At 40.7% G+C, this 23307-nt stretch overlaps 1 protein-coding gene and 1 pseudogene across 1 annotated transcript; both read left to right on the top strand.

The window, feature by feature from the left end:
* The first annotated feature begins 336 nt into the window (after positions 1 to 336).
* On the top strand, positions 337 to 5521 carry LOC135555226 (ectonucleotide pyrophosphatase/phosphodiesterase family member 7-like; annotated as a pseudogene).
* Positions 5522 to 7876: 2355 nt separating this feature from the next.
* On the top strand, positions 7877 to 14478 carry LOC135555390 (chromobox protein homolog 2-like). Its single transcript, XM_064987767.1, is given in 6 exon segments — positions 7877 to 8178; positions 8266 to 8309; positions 9611 to 9676; positions 10458 to 10527; positions 10624 to 11112; positions 11114 to 14478. Coding segments are annotated over 6 exon segments (1689 nt in total). The 5' UTR covers positions 7877 to 8106; the 3' UTR covers positions 12062 to 14478.
* Positions 14479 to 23307: the final 8829 nt, after the last annotated feature.

The following is a 23307-nucleotide window of genomic DNA, read 5'->3' as shown; positions in this document are numbered from 1 at the left end:
AACAGCCAAGCGGACAGTCTTGTTGACAACATTCTGGAACTGATTTAATATCTTGCAATCACAATAAAAGAGTTCATATACAAGCACAGGAAAAAACATTGGATGGTAATTACACAGTACATAACAGCATAATCAAGCACCATGCATAAATGTGCTGAGCAAACATCCATCTAATCAACTAGATACTATATGATCAGATAAGATGAAACTTTGATCACATGCTGCTGGCACAGGGAAGGGAAATGTGCTCAGGTGTAATGGGAAGGAGAGGGGCTTTAACCGTGAGGTGCTGGAGTGGGTGTATAGCAACAGCCTGCATACCCAAGGATTGGAGTAAAGTGACAGTCTCAGCTCTGTGTCGTACCCACTATGTTGTGGACAGTGAGTCTCTGCCTCCTGTTGGCCGCGTCCTCTTCAGGTGTACCGCTGGATAGATACAGCACCAAAGGCCAGCATAAAGTACTGCTCATCAGCTTTGATTGCTTCAGGTGGGACTACGACCACGATGTGGATAGGCTGAATCTGGACACATTGGCCAAAGACGGGGTCAAGGCCATATATGTGACCCCACCTTACCTCACCATCACCAGTCCCACACATTTCACCCTCCTAACAGGTACCTTCTGTAGATCGATACCCAGGCACAACCCTTTTCTACAGGCTCCAAGAGAGCAGTGATTCTGTAGAGGTTCATGTTCATGTCATGGTGGTCCTTTTTTCTCTCCAATTATTGGATCACAAGTCATTCCCAGTTTAGTTTATAAGAATTGTGAATGTGACTGGAAAAAAGGAATGAACTGTAATTCAATGTCCCAGGATCCAGCAGCTCTCAGAGTTGAGTAAGATGATTATGTTGGGAAGGCTGAAGGAGGAATTTCTATTTTCCTTGACAGAAATTCTCATTTTTAACTTTTGAATCATCAGTGACAGTTTAAAAGAACTTTAACTTCCTTGAAATTAAATTCCTTTAATCTCCAGTGTTGGTCATAAGACCTTGTCCAAGAAGCGCCATGGCACTCACAGGCTATAAAGTTGATAGAATTTGTCATGTGAATGTGGCAGACTGAATATTGAGAGATTGACAGTGACTCTTTTCAGGGCGCTACATTGAAAACCATGGGGTGATCCACAACATGTGGTTCAACATCACCATCAGTGAGAAACTGCCTTACTATGTTACCCAGTTTAAGAATGAGTGGTGGGACAACGGCACTCTACCCATCTGGATCACAGCCCAGAGACAGGTCAGAATGATTTAAGAAGCACCTTCATCTTAAATCATTCCTGCATTTTCTTTACATTAATACAAATCAAATCAAATGTTATGTCAATGCAAATAGTCTGGGTAGCAATTTAAATGTCTGTGCATATATGCATGTACGGTGTGTGTGAGTGTTGTATGTAAGACTGTGTGTGTCTGTGTGTGTTTGTAAGACTGTGTGTGTGTAAGACGGTGTGTGTGTGTGCGCGTGACACCTCTCTTCATCCCCATTTTGTCTATTCAGGGCCTGAGGGCTGGCTCTCTTCACTTTCCTGGCACGCAATCCACCTACCAGGGAGAGATGCAGACAGTGAAGCAAGTGGAACCACGGTTTTATGACTACAAAAACGAGACAAAATGGCAAGAGAACGTAGAGAAGGTGATGGGCACCTGCTTCAGTGAGATGGACCTGGACTTTGTGTCACTGTATTTTGGGGAGCCTGATGGCACAGGCCACAAATACGGGCCTGATTCCCCTGAGCGGAGGGAGATGGTCAAGCAGGTGGACAGAACAGTGGGCTACATCCGCAGCTTGGCTGAACAAAACGGACTTGCCGATAGTCTCAACATCATCATCACCGCTGACCATGGGATGAGCAGTGTGTACCGCAACGGCTTGGTGAAGGAGATCACCCTTTCCAGGATCCCCGGATTCTCCTTCAGAGACATAGCCTTTCACCTGGTGGACTTTGGGCCCTCTGGGATGCTGCTTCCCATGAAGGCATGCTGGATAAGGTCTACAACGCCCTGAAGGGGGCGCACCCTCACCTTCATGTCTTCAAGAAGGAGGACATGCCCAAGCGCCTTTACTTTGCTAATAACAACTGCATCCTCCCCATCATTCTCTTCTCTGACCCTGGATATGTCATTAACGGGGTGGGTTCATAGCATGTCTCTATAGTATTTAGTAATAGTAGTTCGCTTAAACAAATTAAGACGTTTTTTTAAAGGGATTCTGTCACGTACAGAACCAATTTCAGGAACACAAAAAGTGAAATGAAGGCATACTTTTACTTTTATGAGACTAAACATGCATATTGTTGTAGACTTTCCAATTCCATGCTTTAGTGTGAATTACTGATTAGAGTATTGGCCTCAGTGAACAAAGTATGAGCAAAGAAGCTGGTTTAAAAATAACCATGTAGCCTATACAGTATATCTTTAATATACTGTATAATAATATACTTAAAGTATATCTTTAATCTAGAATATTTAATAACTTATATAATATACAGTACAGTTTGGCACAACCTCATGCATCCCCCTGCATGCATTATGTGATTTCTGATAACATGCCATATTTCAATGGACTACAAATATTGAAGGAATTACCAAGTGAATTTGGTTTGTAGCGATGGAGAAAATGGAATCTTTTAGACCGGAAACAAGGAATTCAACTCTAATCTTAATACATCACAATTTTAATCAAGTGCATTACCACCTTCCCAGGATAATGCAGGTTTGGCTGATGGCATGCAGAGCTCTCTAATGCTTCATGAAGATATTCATGCCACAAAATTCGACATTAGCATTTACATTTGGCTTAACCCTGCTGCCTGCAACTTTACCACTGAAAGTGCTACATCACTCCACTGAGAGATACTAAATCATTAAAAAAACTGATTCTCATTTTTGTATACAAGAGATGGCCACTACACATCAACATACTGTAAAACAGAAATAGCAAAATAACAAATGTCTTCAAATGCTATACTGACAGTAACCCAACAGAGGAAGTGATTACACCTGAACGCATATAAACTCATTGAAGGCTATGGTTCCAGTAAGGGTATGTGGTAGAGTTCAGTTGATCTTCAGTGTAAAGTCTAATTATCAAAATACATAAGTTTAGGGTATTTGACCCTCTTGTGTTATCTCCTGTTTACGGACCCTTTATTTAGACATTTCAAAAGATTCTCCTCTCAGTTTTATCAAAGCAAATGTTATGCATGTTCAGAGAAGGGTTACATAATATCTATGGTAATTAGCCTACCTTCTCCCTGTGTATCTAAATATATCAGTGTATTTTCTGTGAACAAAGTGAAGATAAAAAGTGCCCGTATAACTGTATCGCTTGCTGTTCATACAATCCATCGTAATATCCATTTCATGATCAAAGTAGTTGTCCTGAATGACCAAAGGAACTATGTGATGTTTAGGCCTCCTTAGTTTATGAAAGGATTCCCACTTAACCTGATTAACAGTCCTTTTAACAGTATGTGTCTAATAATGGAGAACAGGGAAATTCTCCCGTTTCGGTTCTTATAAGCACTGAGCAGATGTAATGGTTGCTCAAGCAACCCTTTCCTTCAGTTAGTCAACATCTCCCTCTGCTGTCCAGTTGAAAGTGCATCATAGAAAGACAAGCTGGACTTCAGGCTTTCCATTATGATGATCAATATGAATTGCAACATTCTGATCATTCACCTCTCCTACTCTAAATGAACTCACACAGATTTGATCACCCTGACTCTACTTGGCTCTTTGTCTCTACAGTTCCTCCCAGTGCAGTTCAACGCGGGGGAGCATGGCTTTGACAACAAAGAAATGGACATGAAGCCCAACTTCAAGGCTGTGGGGCCGGCGTTCCAAAATAACCTGGAGGTGGGCCCCTTTGAGACAGTGAACATATACCCCTTGATGTGTCACATACTGGGCATCAAGCCAGATCCCAATGATGGCCACCTGGATGCCACAAAACACATGCTGGTCTCTGCCACAGAGGGTAAGTTTATATCAGGCTCATGACCCAAAAAGTGTGTTACACCTGCTCCTTCATTACACAGCCAAAGTAATCTATTGTCTAACGCAATGTATATAGAATGTACAAATATGAAACACAAATTACAAAATTTAATAAAAAATTTGATTCATGTCTGTCATTGACATCTGTGTACACAAATCAAATGACATTACATTTGCATTACGTCTCGTATTTCAGACCTCCGTCGGGACATAAAATCAAATATCTTTGTTGGATTGGCAGCAGTGGCTGGATTTCTTGTGGTCTTCATAGTGGTTGTGTCGTTTAATGCATTCAAGAAGGAGAAAAATGATAGAAGGTATGCATGTCTGAATATGTATACAAATCAATGGGAATTGGAAAATGTGAAGAATATTTGCTTGCACAATCTGATATATAGAAATGTGTGTAAGCATGTAATAAGCGAAAAAAGTAGAATTTGACTAACCATAGATACAGGCTCAGATATGTTTCACTCTCCTAGTGGTTAAAGGGCAACTGATACCTCAAACATACAGTATTAAAATAAACAAAAAGGATATTTGCCCACTGGCAAGTACAGAGTTGCAAACAACTTTGCTTTAAATGCTTCATTTCTTTTGTTTACTGCCAATGTTGGATTCCGTCAGTCTCTCAGCTTCTGTCACGGTTTCTTCCTCTGCCATAACTCAAGACAATAATGGACTGATTGGAAGCTTTCTATAGTTAAGGTGTAATTCCTAGAGACAGGTAAACAAAGTGAACAAGTCGAGCAGTGGAAACAATCTGTCAGGGGTAAAAAATAAAAAGGACAAGTCAAGTGATCTGTCTGTTAATACACTTGATAGTCAGGGTAGATATGGGCTGTCAATTAGGGACAGAGACTGATTTGCATGCTGGCTGAGCTCCAGATTGATCTCAATCTGTTCACGTCCTGTTGCTGATTGTAGTCAGCAGGATACTGACTCTGCAGTGAGTGAATGGACCTATAAGTTTCTGTATAAATAAAGGAATGGAAATACCTTTCAAGAGTCTGAGTAGGTCCTTTGTTTAGGGAAAATATCCTGTACATTATCACTGTGCCAAAGTTTTAGGCAGGTGTGAAAATGCTGTAAAGTAAGAATGATTTCAAAAATAGAAATGTTAATTTATATTTATCAATTAACAAAATGCAAAGTGACTGAACAGAAGAAAAATCTACATCAAATGAATATTTGGTGTGACCACCCTTTCCCTTCAAAACAGCATCAATTCTTCTAGGTACACATGCAGACAGTTTGAAGGAACTTGGCAGGTAGGTTGGCCCAAACGTCTTGGAGAACTAACCACAGTTCTGTGGATTTAGGCAGCCTCAGGTGCTTCTCGCGCTTCATGTAATCCCAGACAGACTCAATGTTGAGATCAGGGCTGTGTGGGGGCCATACCGTCACTTCCAAAACTCCTTCACGCTGAAGATAGCGAAAGCCATTAAGAACTGTGTGTTTGGGGTCGTTGTCATGCTGCAGAATAGATTTGGGGACAATCAGATGCCTCCCTGATGCTATTGCATGATGGATAAGTATCTGCCTGTACTTCTCAGCATTGAGGAGACCATTAATTCTGACCAAATCCCCAACTCCATTTGCAGAAATGAAGTTCCAAACTTGCAAGAAATCTCCACCATCCTTCACTGTTGCCTGCAGACACTCATTTGTGTACCGCTCTCCAGCAAACAAACTGCCTTCTGCTACAGCCAAATATTTCAAATTTTGTCCAGAGCACCTGCTGCCATTTTTCTGCACCCCAGTTCCTGTGTTTTCGTGCATAGTTGAGTCACTTGGCCTTGTTTCCACATCAGAGGAATGGCTTTTTGGCTACTAGTCTTCCATGAAGGCCACTTCTGACCAGACAGTAGATGGGTGCACTAGGGTCCCACTTTTCTGCCAATTCTGAGCTGATGGCACTGCTGGACATCTTCTGATTGTGAAGGGAAGTAAGCATGATGTGTCTTTCATCTGCTGCAGTAAGTTTCCTTGGCCAACCACTGCGTCTATAGTCCTCAACGTTGCCCGTTTCTTTGTGTTCTTCAAAAGAGCTTGGACAGCGCATCTGAAAAGCTGTCTGCCTGGGAGAGACCTTGCTGATGTAGTATAAATACCTTGTGTCTTGTTGCTGTGCTCAGTCTTGCCATGGTGTATGACTTTTAACAGTAAACTGTCTTCAGCAACCTCACCTGGTTAGCTGAACATGGCTGTTCCTCCCAAAGTTGTATTCCTCCTACACAGCTGTTTCTGTTTCAGTTAATGATTGTTTCAACCTACATATTGAATTGATGATCATTAGCACCTGTTTGGTATAATTGTTTAATCATACACCTGACTATATGTCTACAAAATCCCTGACTTTGTAGACATAGTGTACCTAGAAGAATTGATGCTGTTTTGAAGCCAAAGGGTGGTCACACCAAATATCGATTTGATGTAGATTTTTCTTCTGTTCACTCACTTTGCATATGAAAAATATTATCTATTAACATGTCTACTTTTGAAAGCATTCTTACTTTACAGCATTTCTTCACACCTACCTAAAACATTTGCACAGTACTGTATTTCTTGACATGACCTTACGGATATATTTTATATGTATTGTCATTTGATGACATATCAACTGGATTTAACATGGTGATTACTAATTGTTAAAAAAATGTGAAAATACAACACGTGACAAGATAATTATCTAAGTTATTATCTAAGGAAATTACATAAATCTCCATTTTAACTTTTTTAATTATAATGTAAATTATGACAAACTATCATTACAGGTCATCATTATGCTAGTGAACATTACCAGAAGAGTAATACAATTACAATAAAGTAATAAAGTAACAGGCCTGACTAAAGGCCTTCCATTTTAAATAAGCAACTGTTTTAAATAAGCAAATGTTTTATTTTTCATACAAGGCTTCCAGTAACATATTTCCCGGGAAATATTCAATAGAGTACCACAGTATGAGTCATTATACCCATAAAACCTAGCGGTCAAACAGGGAAATGGGTCCAATCATTTTTCCCCATAGGGGTTTTAGTAACACTTAAAATAAGGGCTGTGTTTTTGTGTAGGCTTACCCTGGCGTGACATTTTGATAACCATGTAAATCTCTCTTGGACAAGGTGACTTTTATCAATATATTCGCCTGTATTTACCCCCCAAAAATGAAATGATAATTGGCTACAAATGCCATGATGATCTGGACGAGACTGTCGAATCAGGGTAAAGGTAAGAATCTCTGGATTAACTATCTAATGTTGGCTAAATGTAGTAATGAATAAATTGGCTAAACTTCTGATAGACAAGGTGTCAGCTCGAGATGACGTGCAGGAGTTTGCATGTAGCGGTGCATGATGCTAATTAGCATTTTCAAATCTGAGCGTAAATGGAGCCGAATATATTTATAAAAGTCACCTTGCCCGAGAGGTTTATATGGTTATCAAAATGTCACGCCAGGGTGAGCCTACACGGAGTACAGCCCTGATTTTTAAGTGTTTCTAAAATCCACTATGGGAAAAATGAATGGTGAAAAGATTATTGGAACCATTTCCCTGTTGGACCGCTGGAGGTTTTATGGGTATTATGACATGCTACCACAGTGGTGCATGGAGGTCAATGAGAGAGTGTCCAATTTGGTCAACAAAAAAAAAATGTAATTGCTAATTTGTTACATGAGGCTTATTTGATCTGTTATAAGTTTCATAATGGTTATGTTAGAAATTCGTGTTAATCTGATATATGTGGACGCACGTGGACATTTTTTACGTGTAACAAAAAAAAATGAGATTTTATATTGTTGTTCAGACACGTATCTGTCCTTTCATTGGCTAGAATGTTCTCACCTGATCTGGCCTCCTCCCTCCTGCCTTCCATCTTTGAGGACATGTAGTTCCATTGCTTGAGCGGTCACTCGATTATCTTGTCAATATAAAGACCATTTTTGACCACATTATGTGAAAACGATTTGATTGGTCACACGTCGAGGTGTGATGTTAACAGGAACGGTATCTGCCAAGGGACAAGCTTCGAGAATGCGTTTTCTTTCCGCCCTCTTTTCCATTCTTTTCATTAAATACTAGAGTAGGCAACAGCGAACATGGAGGAATTGAGCGCCGTAGGAGAACAGGTTTTCGACGCTGAATGCATCCTGAACAAACGACTAAGAAAGGTTAGATGTTGTAAAATATAATTTTCTCATATCCCAAAATATTTTCTGCCCACAGTTTAGTAACATTTCCCTTCTCTATTTTCGCAGGGGAAGTTAGAGTTTCTTGTAAAGTGGAGGGGATGGTCATCCAAGTAAGTACAAGTGGTGCTGCAGCTGCGAGTGCAGCCTCAAACAATGAAAACAACAACAACGTGTCGCTTTTTGCTTCACTGTTGTTGTAAAAGGATTCATACATTCCCTACATTTGCTCGAAAACATGCTACACGTGAAAACGAGAAATTATGGTTTTACGCTTGCCTCCTGCTGCTACTACTATTTATTATTATTATTGTTGTTGGTTTTAAGGTTTGGAATTAACCTAGTTAGTTATGCAAAACAAACAGATCGTTTTGGTTTCTCGTATTCAATATCTGCTGGTTTGTCTATTTGACATTTTCTCAGTAATTAGGCCACACAAACTAGGCTATAGAAACTCATATTTGAACACTCGCTTACTGGAGCTCAAGTTAATGGTTTATCAATCTATCTTTATTGATAAATAAATTACAAGCAGGAGTTGGTAGAAGTTTGTGTTGGGAAACGTATGCCGAGTCTCTCACACATCCTACAAACTACAGTGTCCAATTGGTACACTTGCCTAATTTTTGTGATTAGTTGTTTAAATGTATATGATAATGTGTTTATTTATTGCCTAACGTGACTCGGTAGTATACATAGAGTCTTCGTAAATCAGTCTTTTCCCCCCATTCGGGCGCTCCAGCTGCCAGCGCGTCCTTGTCACAGTTGCCCTTTCCCTTGTCCCTTCTGTTTCATTGTTGCTATTAATCCCATCATCAATGGGCATTCTGCCTGTCACTCACACCCCGTTCTTAACCCAAATTCTCACATTGCTGTCGGATTCTGCCAGCGCCATCGACTTGGTCAGTTATTTACTTGTTGTGATATAAACAGGTAAGACGTGGCTGGTGGAAATTATAATGTGCATGCCAATTCGCAATCTTTTTCTACATTAACTCAATATTGGCCCTCTTGAAATTCTCTGATTCCTGTGAAGGTGGCAGATCCTACACACTTGGCTTTAAATAAACTTCTCTCCTTATCTTCCCCCTTTGCTATGTAGTTAACCTCCCACTCACAGCTCTTTGCATATGCCTCCTATCTCTACACTAGGTTACACCAGGCCTCCTTTCTCTAATCACTATGTTAGGTTACACCAGGCCTCTTATCTCTACACAGTCACTAAGGTATAGGTTATGTAGGTCTCTAGTCACTAGGTTAGGTTACACTAGGCCTACATTTCATTAGTGGTACACTATGGTCCAATCAGTGCATTGACTAACTTGTATCATCAACTTTTACCAAGAAGTACTGCAATGTGGACATTTTTAAGTGATTTTAATATTTTGATGGACATATTTTCCTTTTGCTTCAGGCACAATAGCTGGGAGCCCCAAGCGAACATCCTTGACCCAAGATTATTGGCTGCATTTAACAAGAGGTGAGTTTCTATTTGCCCAGGAACTCACTGAGTGAGCTATCCACTATAACCAAACAATGCCCTCTGAAATGCTCCAGCAGGTTAATAGTGCCCCATTCAAGCCAATGTGGAGCCCACAGATAGGCATACAATCTGTGTTTTCAGGCTGTAAACACATCGATATGAGTTTATGTTTTCCCAACCCTTCAAGTTTTATTTGATGGTCGTTCTGTTCAAAATACATTTGATATAAAAATACATTATTTTGAATTGGTAATGGATAAAATAATGCATTTGTAAAATAAAATGAGTCATAAGTGCCAGTTAATCTTAAAACTGAAGCAGGGAAAATATTTCATTTCAAATGTATGTTTGCAAACATACATTTGTAGAAGGATAACAATGATTTAAACGCATATACAGCAGGAAATGAGGGGTGGAACAAAAACAGGAACCAAATTTCCAAAAGTGAAAGTGTATCTAATGATTTCAGATGAGCATCTGGGGATTTGTATTGCAACCCCTAATTTTTTTTGCCCAGCATTGGGCGTTGCAAGACCAGACAATACTTCACGAGATGTTCTGTCAAAATTCTGTCTCGCCATGAACACACAGTCCATATGTCTCTGTCAAGAAGAAGGCTACAAGTCTTGGATCACAGTGTATATGTTTAGTGATAGAATACCCTCTCCTCCGATGGTTTCCAAAACACTCAACAGTGCTCGGTCTGTATCCTTGACTCCTGGTCTACTCCTACCATAACTATTGCTGAAGAATGTTTCCTATATTTTATTTTTTACAGTGAACAAGAAAAGGAAATTCTGATCTGCAAGAGAGGGAAAAGGCCGAGGGGGAGACCTCGAAAAGTTGTGGTATGCTTTCCTCAAGACCTTTACAAATATTGAAAAGTATTTTCACCAAAATGTCATAAATATAATGTAATATGACTTCTCTCTTCCTCATTTCAGGAAACTGTGCCTGAAGTGTCAAAGTCAAGCAGTTCTTCATCATCGTCATCTTCGTCTGGCTCATCATCGTCATCTTCTTCCTCTTCCTCCTCATCGGATGACGACGACGATGATAACAATGATAGAAAGGCAAAGCCAGGTCCCAGAACACGGGAGCTCCACCCTGTCCCTCAGAAGAAAGCACAGATTGTTGTGGCCAAGCCGGAGCCCCAGAGGAAGAAGCGAGGCAGGAAAGCACTGCCTGCAGAAATGAAGGCCATTCAACAGAACAAGGGCCAGCGCAAGATTATAAAGACAGTTGCCAAAGACTCCCCTGCAGACCTCCGAGGTGGAATCAAGAAACCCTTTCACCCAGCCAGCTTCACCTTCATGGGGTTGAACAGCAGAGGCCCTCTGAGTGTCCAGGGCAGATGTTCCCTGGCCCAGGGTGGGACTACTAAAAACTCCATGAACACTGAAGGCTCTGGCCGGTCAAATACTTCAGCTTCTCTCTTTCAACCAGAGATCCAACCAGAGCAAGAGTCAAGCTTCTGACTTCAAACTGTCGGTCTCTGAAGTGGACAGTGGAGCAGGTTTGGACTTAAAAACGACTGCAAGCAAATCTGGAGTAGCAGTGTTGAATTTGCATAACTCCAAACTCTCAACCAGCAATGGCAACCTGCAAGGAGCTTTTCAGCCACAGCTGGGTTCCCACAATGGGCAGAAGAAACCAGATGCCCCTGGGCAAACACCACTGCAGCAGGTACTCAATAACAAACCTGCTTCCCCCTTCTCCACTCCTAAAGGCCCTGCCAACCAAGCTGCAAGCCTTCAGGCACTAAACCTGCAGAGTGTGAACAAATCAACACAGGGCAACGGTACTCCAGGCAATGGCACCGCGCCAATGTCCAACCTGCGAAGCACCGCCAACCCAGCACGGAAAAACACAGTTGGTCAGTATGGTCTAGAGAGAAATCCTGTACAGAGTCCTGCCACGCCTGGTGGACAACTGCCCAGAAAGAACCATCCTGGAGTTGATAAGGTCAAAGCTGAGGAGACCAGTGAAGTGGGTTTCACAGCAGAGAGGCCTGAGAGGCTGACTACAACAAGGGCACAAGGGAGGGTTGAGAAGAGCATTGTCCAGAACACCTCCACAGAGGCCAGAGACATCCTGGGCAAGCGGGAGAGATCTGCCTCCAAAGACAGTGGCAAGCAGGCCAAGGTCCTCCTGAGTGAGATGAGCACCGGTGAGGAGAGCACCTCCGACTCTGACCAGGATTCTCCCTACCCAAGTAACAGTCAGGACTTGTCCATCTCAGTCCAGACCGGCCAGGACTGGAAGCCCACTCACAGCCTGATCGAGCATGTGTTTGTTACTGACGTCACTGCCAATCTTGTCACTGTCACAGTCAAGGAGTCCCCAACCAGTGTGGGCTTCTTCAACATACATAATTATTGACTCAACACCGGAAATTGAGCTGCCTAGCAAAGGGGCTGCAAAGTAGACAGCAGAGGCCTTAAGTGGGGTATTGAATGAAGTAGATAAGTTAGAGCAGTGTTAATGCACATAGGTTTACTGCAGTGATGCAAAGTTTCCACTTCTCTACAGTGTTTTAATCTGAAATCTGCAGTCTTACTCTTTTGCTTTGCTCTGTTAGTAAAACAATGTACTTTTGATATATTGTACATATGCATCAAAACAAGCTAATCAACTGGAGGAAAGCTTTGTCTTAAGGGAACTATTCAGGGCCAGGTGTAAACTAGATTGGTAGCTTGTTTGATTACAAAATAGTAATGCAACTCTTAGGGATGTCATTGTAATGTAGCTACCTCTAGTTTAATCCAGCTCTCATTTTGTATTTGATATTCTTGTGAAGTTCTTCTGGAACGGCAAACTTGGAAGTACTGTTTTGTTTCTCCCTTGAGTATAAGATGTCATGACCATTACAATCAATTTGCCAATTCACATTAGTGTAAAGCACTGTAGTCTTATATGAAGTGTGTAATTCCAATGAAAGGACAAATACTAGCAACATTTTCTTAGGCAACATTTTCCAATTTGAAAATGTTGTAATTACTGGAAGAGCTCTTGAAGCTATAACATTAACAAAGAAGTTTGCAAGGCAAACCCGGTGTTGCGTTGAGGACCAAGTTCTCATCAGTTGAAAATACATTTAATTCCTCAGTGCAGTCAGTCTTATCAGTGAAGTATTCCACCCAGGCTGGAGTACGAGAGAAGAAGATACACTATCTCTGTTCTCCCTAGTGCTCAGATAAGACCGGTTACTGGCCGAGGTTACTCCTCTCCCTTCAGGTCTGTGCCCCCATAACCCCACTAGAGCATTCACTGGCGGGTGTACTCCTGTCAAACTGGTGATTATTATGGACGAGCCCAGTGAATAATTGTCTGGTATAGATATGGCAGGATGATGGACAGCACACCTGATGTGACTCCTCCCTAACCCAGCCAGAGTTCCCCGTGAGGTGCCTCTTTGTGCCTTTATGAGTGCTGAGGGCAAGGGATTTCACTACTGTAGGAAGGGTGGAGGCAAAGGAAACCCAACAATGAACTAACTGCCTGATATTGTTTTTCCTTGACCACAAAAAAACACCAGGATTGAGTATTTAGCAGCTGGTGTTCAAAGTGTAGGCTGATGAAATGCTAGATATTTTCCTTTGTTACATGCAGTGTGCATACACACACACCACAATCTCATTTTACTCGCCTGCATGGGATCAGGAGTTAGGCTCTGCTACCCACAGAAGAAAAATGTGTTTATCTGATGTAACTGAAAAGAAACCACATGGTCTACTGTCTTTCTGCTCCCTAGAGAGGAGTTTAGCTACACCCCTTCAACTGAACTCCCCACTCTAATCATACTCTGCAGACCATGCTTTAAATGTTTTACTAAAATGAATCAACAAAGGCGTTACCCCAAAGAGAGCTAACGTGTCAGGTTTGCAGAGAAGGATGGTTATTCTAGTGCATCTGTTAATTATACACAAGAGGTGGTAATCATTGCTCTCTACTTGTTTAAATCTTGCCACTCAGATGCACCGTGTTTGAATGTGCAGTTGTGTCATGATGTAATCTATGTGGTAGTGTATTGTTTAAACAAATACAAGATATATTTTTAGTGAGAATTCTAGAGACACAACATTTGAGTGTGATTTGATCTCATACAGATCAGAGTAGCTAGGCATTGTCCAGACATGTTGTTATTCAACTAGATTTACAATACTTACAGATTTATGGTCAAATTGACTAGACTAGGACCAGAAACCACTTAGGTTGTTTTAAGTGCTTGTATTCAGCTGTTTATCTTGATGGTTTCTATATGCCATAAACACTATTTGAGGCTATCTGGACCCTGGATTTGGAAAATTTTCTCTCAAATATGTTCATATGCAAACATTACTGACATGATTAATCAGAAGCCTTGAAGGAAGACAAGGCATTGTGCCTTGATAGGTGAGAAATGACCCTCATCCACATGGTTTCTTAAATGTTAATGACATTTGACAATTTATGGGAGGATGGGGTACTTACAATTATCAAAGCAATCCAGTTGTATCTCACGTTTGACATTAGCTGGAGCGAGGCTACGGACTCCTGTAACAGAGGTTTTATGTTTTCCTCGCTCCATTTCTCAAACTGTGACGCGAGGGAGTGAATGCATACAAGAAAAGACAATTGTTGGGCTGTGATCTTTACACATTTGTAATCTTCTTTTGATATACTAACCATTTCAACTGAAGGCTGTAATTCTTCAAACTATTTATTTAAACAAGGTCTTCAGGATAGGACAATGTCACCAATCTTTGTATTGTGCATGTTGTGATATGAACTTTTAATAAATAGTACTTTCTTAATAAGTCTGGTAATCATTTCTGTTTTCACTGATCATGTTGGGGTGCCCCTTTACCCTCAACGCATAAAGCCAACCCAAGGCATACATTTTCTGTTAATTTGCCTTAGTATGAAAATAAAAATAAAAGAGAGCCGCACACTCTTGGAGCTCAGATGCAAAAATTTAATACCAACGTTTCGACAGCCAAGCTGTCTTCATCAGTGTATAATCACAAACCCTGCGTGATGACTCGTTTATATAGTGTCAAAGGACACAGGTGTCTGTAATCATGGCCAGGAGTGGCCTAATATCATTGGTTAATAATCAAATATTAAAATGTCATACAAAGAACAGCATACAAACAAATGGATAGCATACGATCATAGATTAATTTGACTATACAAATTTACACACAATTACAATGGCAAAGTCACAATAATCACAAGAATTTGCCTTAGTATAAAAAATTCTGCTGAATTTAAATAGCCAATAGGAGTCTGAATTAAATTATTAGGTACGTGTACGTGCGAGTGTGTGTTACAAAAATACTCTTTGCAGGAGCCCCCTGAATATAATGTAGTTATTCATTCAGTCACTAGATGCTGCTGTTGCATTTCAAACACGGCCCATTCAGAATGGCATACAATGTTTCTCCCCCTGTAGGTGTAACAGATGGATGGGTTCACCAATGTAAAGAGGGGTCGCACTCACGGGGTTGTGAGACTTGCTGTTCCATTTGAAAAGCACATACTCACATTTTTCACTCTGACAGATCAAATCACTATCTGGTTTAGCTCCTAATTGATCCAATTGGAAATATATAATTTCCCTTCATTCTACAGTGTGTTCTAATCTACAGCCCCCTCCGCCTCTGTGCCTGCTCACCCTGGTCACATCCTCCTTGGCTTTGGTTTTGACTTCCACTGTAATAACACATATCTACAGTACCAGTTAAAAGTTTGGAATCATCTACACATTCCAGGGTTTTTATTTTTTTTTAAATTTTCTACACTGTAGAATAATAGTGAAGACATCAAAACTATGAAATAACACACATGGAATCATGTAGTAACACAAAAAGTGTTAAACAAATCAAAATATATTTTATACTTGAGATTCTTCGGTGACACTGGTGACATCACCAAAGTCAGTGATCGGTAGGATAGTCAGTTTTTACGAGGGTATGTTTTGCAGCATGAGTGAAGGATGCTTTGTTGCGAAATAGGAAGCTGATTCTAGATGTAATTTTGGATTGGAGATGCTTAATGTGAGTCTAGAAGGAGAGTTTACAGTCTAACCAGACACCTAGGTATTTGTAGTTGTCAGAACCATCCACAGTAGTGATGCTAGACAGGCGGGCAGGTGCGGGCAGCGATTGGTTGAAGAGCATGCATTTAGTTCTACTTTTATTTAAGAGCAGTTGGAGGCCACGGAAGGCGAGTTGTATGGCATTGAAGCTCGTCTGGAGGTTTGTTAACACAGTGTCCAAAGAAGGACCAGAATTATACAGAATGGTGTCGTCTGTGTAGAGGTGTATCAGAGAATCACCAGCAACAAGAGCGACATCATTGATGTATACAGAGAAAAGAGTCGGCCCGCAAATTGAACCCTGTGGTACCCCATAGAGACTGCCAGAGGTCCGGACAACAGGTCCTCCGATTTGACACACTGAACTCTGTCTGAGAAGTAGTTGGTGAACCAGGCGAGGCAGTCATTTGAGAAACCAAGGCTGTTGAATCTGCCGATAAGAATGTGGTGATTGACAGAGTCGAAAGCCTTGGCCAGGTCGATGAATAGGGCTGCACAGTATTGTCTTATATCGCTGGCGGATATGATATTGTTTAGGACCTTGAGAATGGCTGAGGTGCACTCATGACCAGCTTGGAAGCCAGATTGCATAGCGGAGAAGGTACGGTGGGATTCGAAATGGTCGGTGATCTGTTTGTTAATTTGGCTTTTGAAGACCTTAGAAAGGCAGGGTAGGATAGATATAGGTCTGTAACAGTTTGGGTATAGAGTGTCTCCCCCTTTGAAGAGTAGTCACCCTTTGCCTTGATGACAGCTTTGCACACTCTTGGTATTCTCTCAACCAGCTTCATGAGGTAGTCACCTGGAATGCATTTCAATTAACTTGTGTGCCTTGTTAAAAGTTAATTTGTGGAATATCTTTCCTTCTTAATGCGTTTGAGCCAATCAGTTGTGTTGTGACAAGGTAGGGGTGGAAGACAGAAGATAGCCTTATTTAGTAAAAGACTAAGTCCATATTATGGCAAAAACAGCTCAAATAAGCAAAGAGAAACAACAGCCCATCATTACTTTAAGACATGAAGTTCAGTCAATGTGGAACATTTAAAGAACTTTGAAAGCGCTATGATGAAACTGGCTCTCATGAGGACTGCCACGGGAAAGGAAGACCCAGAGTTACCTCTGCTGCAGAGGATAAGTTCATTAGAGTTACCAGCCTTAGAAATTCCTGCCCAAATAAATGCCTCACAGAGTTCAACTAACAGACACGTCTCAACATCAACTGTTCAGAGGAGACTGCATGAATCCGGCCTTCATGGTCAAATTGCTGCAAAGAAACCACTACTAAAGGACACCAACAATAAGAAGAGACTTGCTTGGTCCAAGAAATATGAGCAATGGTCATTAGACTGCCGGTCTGATGAGTCCACATTTGAGATTTTTGGATCCAACCGCCGTGTCTTTGTGAGATGCAGAGTAGATGATCTCTTCATGTGTAGTTCCCACCGGGAAGCATGGAGGATGAGGTGTGATGGTGTGGGGGTGCTTTGCTGGTGATCTATGCATATTCACTTTAATAACTCTACCTACATGTACATATTACCTCAATTACCTCAACACCGGTGCCCCCGCACATTGACTCTGTACCAGTACCCCCTGTACTTAGCCCCGCTATTGTTATTTACTGCTGCTTTTCAATTATTTGTTATTCTTATCTCCTACTTTTATTTGTTTTTGTATTTTCTTAAAACTGCAAAGTTGATAAACCTGTTGATTGTAGGGGGCAGTATTTTGAGGTTTGGATGAAAAACGTACCCAAATGAAACTGCCTATTTCTCAGGCCCAGAATCTAGAATATGCATATAATTGTCCGATTAGGATAGAAATCACTTCAAAACTGTCAAAATATTGTCTGTGAGTATAAAATAACTGATATTGCAGGCAAAAACCTGAGGAAAATCCAACAAGGAAGTGCCTAAGAGAAACAAATCTCCCTGTTCCATTTGCATGCCTTCTCTCCATTTAAAGGGATATCAACCAGATTCCTTTCCCTATGGCTTCCACATGGTGTGAACAGTCTTTAGACATAGTTTCAGGCTTTTATTCAGAAAAATGAGCGAGAATGATCACAGCGCGTCAGTGGATGGCTGGGTGCCAGCAGAGTTTTGCATGCGCAACAGTTTGGAGCAGACATTTTCTCTCTCTCTCCTATTGAAAAAGGTAAAGTCCGGTTGAAATATTATCGATTATTTATTGTAAAAACAACCTTAGGATTGATTATAAAAAAAAACGTTTGACATGTTTCTACAAACTTTACAGATACTATTTGGAATTTTCGTCTGCCCCGTCGTGACCGCTCGAGCCTGTCGATTTCTGAACAAAACGTGCCAACCAAATGGAGGTATTTTGGATATACAAATAATCTTTATGGAACAAAAAGGAACATTTATTGTGTAACTGGGAGTCTCGCGAGTGCAAACATCCAAAGATCATCAAAGGTAAGCGATTCATTTTATTGCTTTTCTGACCAATCTACTTTGCTGCTAGCTGTTTGTAATGTTTTGTCTGCTGAGAGGGATGTCCTAACATAAACGCTTGGATAGCTTTTGCTGTAAAGCTTCTTTTTTTCCCTTTTTTTTTTATCTGCCATGCCAGGTGGATAAACAAGCTAAGCTGTGTTTTACTATATTGCACTTGTGATTTCATGAAAATGAAATATTTTTTGTAATTTAATTTGAATTTGGCGCTCTGCAATTCAGCGGATGTTGAAGAAAATGATCCCACTAACGGGATGGGTGCGCCAAGTAGTTAAGGGCTTGTAAGTAAGCATTTCACTGTAAGGTCTACCTGTTGTATTCGGCGCATGTGACAAATAACATTTGATTTGATTTATTTAGAATTCAAGGCACACTTAACCAGCATGGCTACCACAGCATTCTGCAGCGATACGCCATCCCATCTGGTTTGTGCTTAGTGGGACTATCATTTGTTTTTCAACAGGGCAATGACCCAACACACCTCAAGGCTGTGTAAGGGCTATTTGACCAAGAAGAAGAGTGATGGAGAGATGCAATAGATGACCTGGCCTTTACAATCACCAGACCTCAACCCAATTAAGATGGTTTGTGATGAGATGGACAGCAGAGTGAAGGAAAAGCAGCAAACAAGTGCTCAGCAAATGTGGGAACTCCTTCAAGACGGTTGGAAAAGCATTCCAGGTGAAGCTGGTTGAGAGAATGCCAAGAGTGTGCAAAGCTGTCATCAAGGCAAAGGGTAGCGACTTTAAAGAATCTTAAATCTAATATATATTTGATTTGTTTAACACTTTTTTGCTTACTACATGATTCCATATGTTTTATTTCATAGTTTTGTTGTTTTCACTATTATTCTACAATGTAGAAAATAGTAAAAATAAAGAAAACCCATTGAATGAGTAGGTGTGTCCAAACATTTGACTGGTACTGTATGTTGATATCGCATCTCTATGTCCTCTGCCCACCCAATACTTTAAAGTACTACTTAAGTAGTTTTTAGGGGTATCTACTTTACTATTTATATTTTTGACAACATTTGCTTCATTCACTACATTCCAAAAACAAATAATGTACTTTCTACTCCATTTATTTTCCCTGACACCCAAAAGTACTTGTTACATTTTGAATGCTTAAAACAGGAAAATGGTCCAATTCAAGCACTTAAAGAGAAAATCCCTGGTTATCCCTACTGCATCTGATCTGGCGGACTCACTAAACACAGATGCTTTAGTGTGTTCTGGTTTCCTTAATATAAGGAATTTGAAATTATTTATACTTTTGATCCATAAGTATATTTGAGCAATTACAGTTACTTTTGATACTTAAGTATATTTAAAACCAAATACTTTTAGACTTTTACTGAAGTGGTATTTTACTGGTTGACTTTCAATTCTACTTGAGTCATTTTCTATTAATGTGTCTTTACTTTTACTCAAGTATGACATATTACCTCAATTACCTTTTTCTACCACTGGTAAAAAGTGTGTGCTGGAAAAGCTGGGTGATTTCAACATGATTAAGGGTGTCACGGTCTCTCCCTGGCCCCAGGCCTGAAACCTTGGTGTTACCTTTGACCCCACTCTCTCATCTGAGTGTCACATCAAGAACATAAAGATGGTATCCTTTTTCGATTGCCAGAGTTAGCCCCTTACCCAACCTGATGAAGGAAAACGGATACACACCTTTGTGACAAGCTGACAGAACTAACTGTTGCCACTATTATGTGTCATTAGTTCCAGATCCCTGCACACACTTAAGTTGGTTCAGCCCAGAGCTCCAGCTCAGATCTGAGCCAAATCCCCAATCCTGGACCCATATCACACCTACAATAGCACTGGCTCCCTATCAAAGACAGGATTGATTCTAACTTAGACATTTCTGACAGTTTCCAAACACCAGACTCCACTACCTCTCCAGTTGCCAGGACTGAGACAACTCTTTATTCCCAACTGAGATCACAAAGAACCTGATACAGCTATTGATTGTATAAAGGATGAAGTAAACCAAGTTAGTGTTTGGCCAGAAATGATCAAACTGTCTGATTGCATCTAAATGCTACAAGAAAAAAACATCTTCAAAATCACTAGCCAATGACTTTAATCATAAATGTCAAAAGACAAAAGGCATTGTTTATTCAGTTTTAACTTTACAAGCTCTCCTACAACTTGTTTGTATGCCAGAATCATTTCATGAGCATACATGTAAGCAAAACACCGCCCCAAAACTAAAATATCATATTTTGGATTTTGCCATGTCCCATTGGCTTATCTAATTCAATTCAAACTGAAGGCCCTGGGTCACTCTCTCGGGAGGAGCAGACACTTGAGGCAGTATTAGCTCCTTTACCATGAAGCCAGGAGTGTAACGTTATGTTACACATCTCCAGTGGAGTGTCACCCCAGTCTCCTGGCTGCCGAGGTCTATTAACCCTGAGTGGACAGTGTCACACTTGACCAGTAGGTGGCATGTGACCTGTAGCCGTGACTGATAAACAAAGTGTTCTGTGTTCTCTGTTCCACTACAGATATGGATGGGGAGGTCAGACGGAGGTGTCTTCCTGGAGAGTGGCCTTTCACACAACACAGTGACATAAGTCAGTATTTCAGGAGTCACATCGGCTTCATGGCTCATACATCATGGTGGCTACATAAAGATGACTTGGTTTTAAGTCTTACGAAGGTCAATGCTGGTCAGTTCCCTTTGACTATTGGGCTCAGGGTGTAACATACAGTGCTCATTGCTATGCATGCATACAAGTGTATGACTGGCTAATGTAGGGATTGTTATTTTGGCCCTCCCTAGCCAAGAAGATTACACCCTATACTTCATAGTTTTGTTTGGCAGCACTTTTAAAACTAGTGTCTAAATCTATAAAAATATTCCCAACCCATTGTGCTTAAATCTATTATGAGTGCGTTATGATGACTTTGTGCGTTAGTCAAAAGGTCCATGTTAAAGGTCCACTGCAATATTATATCATTTCTGGGTAACAATTAAGTAACTTACTGTGATTGTTTTCAATTACATTTTTCAAAAAAAAAAAACTAGCTTCCTAGCAAAGAGCAATTTCTCAAGCAAGAATGTTGCTAGGACATTCTGGTAGTGGTCTGAGTAGGGAGGGGACAACTGAAAACTAGCTGTAATTTAGGTTTGAAACTCTCTTTCTTATTGGTCTATTAAATAATTTACCACTTGGTGATGACACCAGGCAGTCCAAACCTCCATCCCACCAAAACAGGCTGACATTTCAGGTGGTCTTTTCCAACAGCTCTTACACTAAAAGGGCATTATCATAATATTCACAATACTATACACTATATATACAGTGCCTTGCGAAAGTATTCGGCCACCTTGAACTTTTCGACCTTTTGCCACATTTCAGGCTTCAAACATAAAGATATAAAACTGTATTTTTTTGTGAAGAATCAACAACAAGTGGGACACAATCATGAAGTGGAACGCCATTTATTGGATATTTAAAACTTTTTTAACAAAACAAAAGCTGAAAAATTGGGCGTGCAAAATTATTCAGCCCCCTTAAGTTAATACTTTGTAGCGCCACCTTTTGCTGCGATTACAGCTGTAAGTCGCTTGGGGTATGTCTCTATCAGTTTTGCACATCGAGAGACTGAAATTTTTTCACATTCCTCCTTGCAAAACAGCTCGAGCTCAGTGAGGTTGGATGGAGAGCATTTGTGAACAGCAGTTTTCAGTTCTTTCCACAGATTCTCGATTGGATTCAGGTCTGGACTTTGACTTGGCCATTCTAACACCTGGATATGTTTATTTCTGAACCATTCCATTGTAGATTTTGCTTTATGTTTTGGATCATTGTCTTGTTGGAAGACAAATCTCCGTCCCAGTCTCAGGTCTTTTGCAGACTCCATCAGGTTTTCTTCCAGAATGGTCCTGTATTTGGCTCCATCCATCTTCCCATCAATTTTAACCATCTTCCCTGTCCCTGCTGAAGAAAAGCAGGCCCAAACCATGATGCTGCCACCACCATGTTTGACAGTGGGGATGTGTGGTCAGGGTGATGAGCTGTGTTGCTTTTACACCAAACATAACGTTTTGCATTGTTGCCAAAAAGTTCAATTTTGGTTTCATCTGACCAGAGCACCTTCTTCCACATGTTTGGTGATATCTTTAAGAAATGGCTTTCTTCTTGCCACTCTTCCATAAAGGCCAGATTTGTGCAATATACGACTGATTGTTGACCTATGGACAGAGTCTCCCACCTCAGCTGTAGATCTCTGCAGTTTATCCAGAGTGATCATGGGCCTCTTGGCTGCATCTCTGATCAGTCTTCTCCTTGTATGAGCTGAAAGTTTAGAGGGACGGCCAGGTCTTGGTAGATTTGCAGTGGTCTGATACTCCTTCCATTTCAATATTATTGCTTGCACAGTGCTCCTTGGGATGTTTAAAGCTTGGGAAATATTTTTGTATCCAAATCCGGCTTTAAACTTCTTCACAACAGTATCTCGGACCTGCCTGGTGTGTTCCTTGTTCTTCATGATGCTCTCTGCGCTTTTAACGGACCTCTGAGACTATCACAGTGCAGGTGCAATTATACAGAGACTTGATTACACACAGGTGGATTGTATTTATCACCATTAGTCATTTAGGTCAACATTGGATCATTCAGAGATCCTCACTGAACTTCTGGAGAGAGTTTGCTGCACTGAAAGTAAAGGGGCTGAATAATTTTGCACGCCCAATTTTTCAGTTTTTGATTTGTTAAAAAAGTTTGAAATATCCAATAAATGTCATCCACTTCATGATTGTGTCCCACTTGTTGTTGATTCTTCACAAAAAAATACAGTTTTATATCTTTATGTTTGAAGCCTGAAATGTGGCAAAAGGTCGAAAAGTTCAAGGGGGCCGAATACTTTCGCAAGGCACTGTATAAACGTATGTGGACAACTGTTCAAATTTGTGGATTTGGCTATTTCAGCCACACCAGTTGCTGACAGGTGTATAAAATCTCCATGGAAAAACATTGCCAGTAGACTGGCCTTACTGAAGAGCTCAGTGACATTCATCGTGGCACCGTCATAGGATGCCATCTTGCCAAC

Source organism: Oncorhynchus masou, chromosome 15 (genome assembly GCF_036934945.1).
Source record: "Oncorhynchus masou masou isolate Uvic2021 chromosome 15, UVic_Omas_1.1, whole genome shotgun sequence".
In the NCBI taxonomy this organism is placed as follows: Eukaryota; Metazoa; Chordata; class Actinopteri; order Salmoniformes; family Salmonidae; genus Oncorhynchus; species Oncorhynchus masou.
The sequence above is the reverse complement of the archived record's forward strand: the minus strand, read 5'-3'. Positions and strand labels throughout refer to the sequence as shown.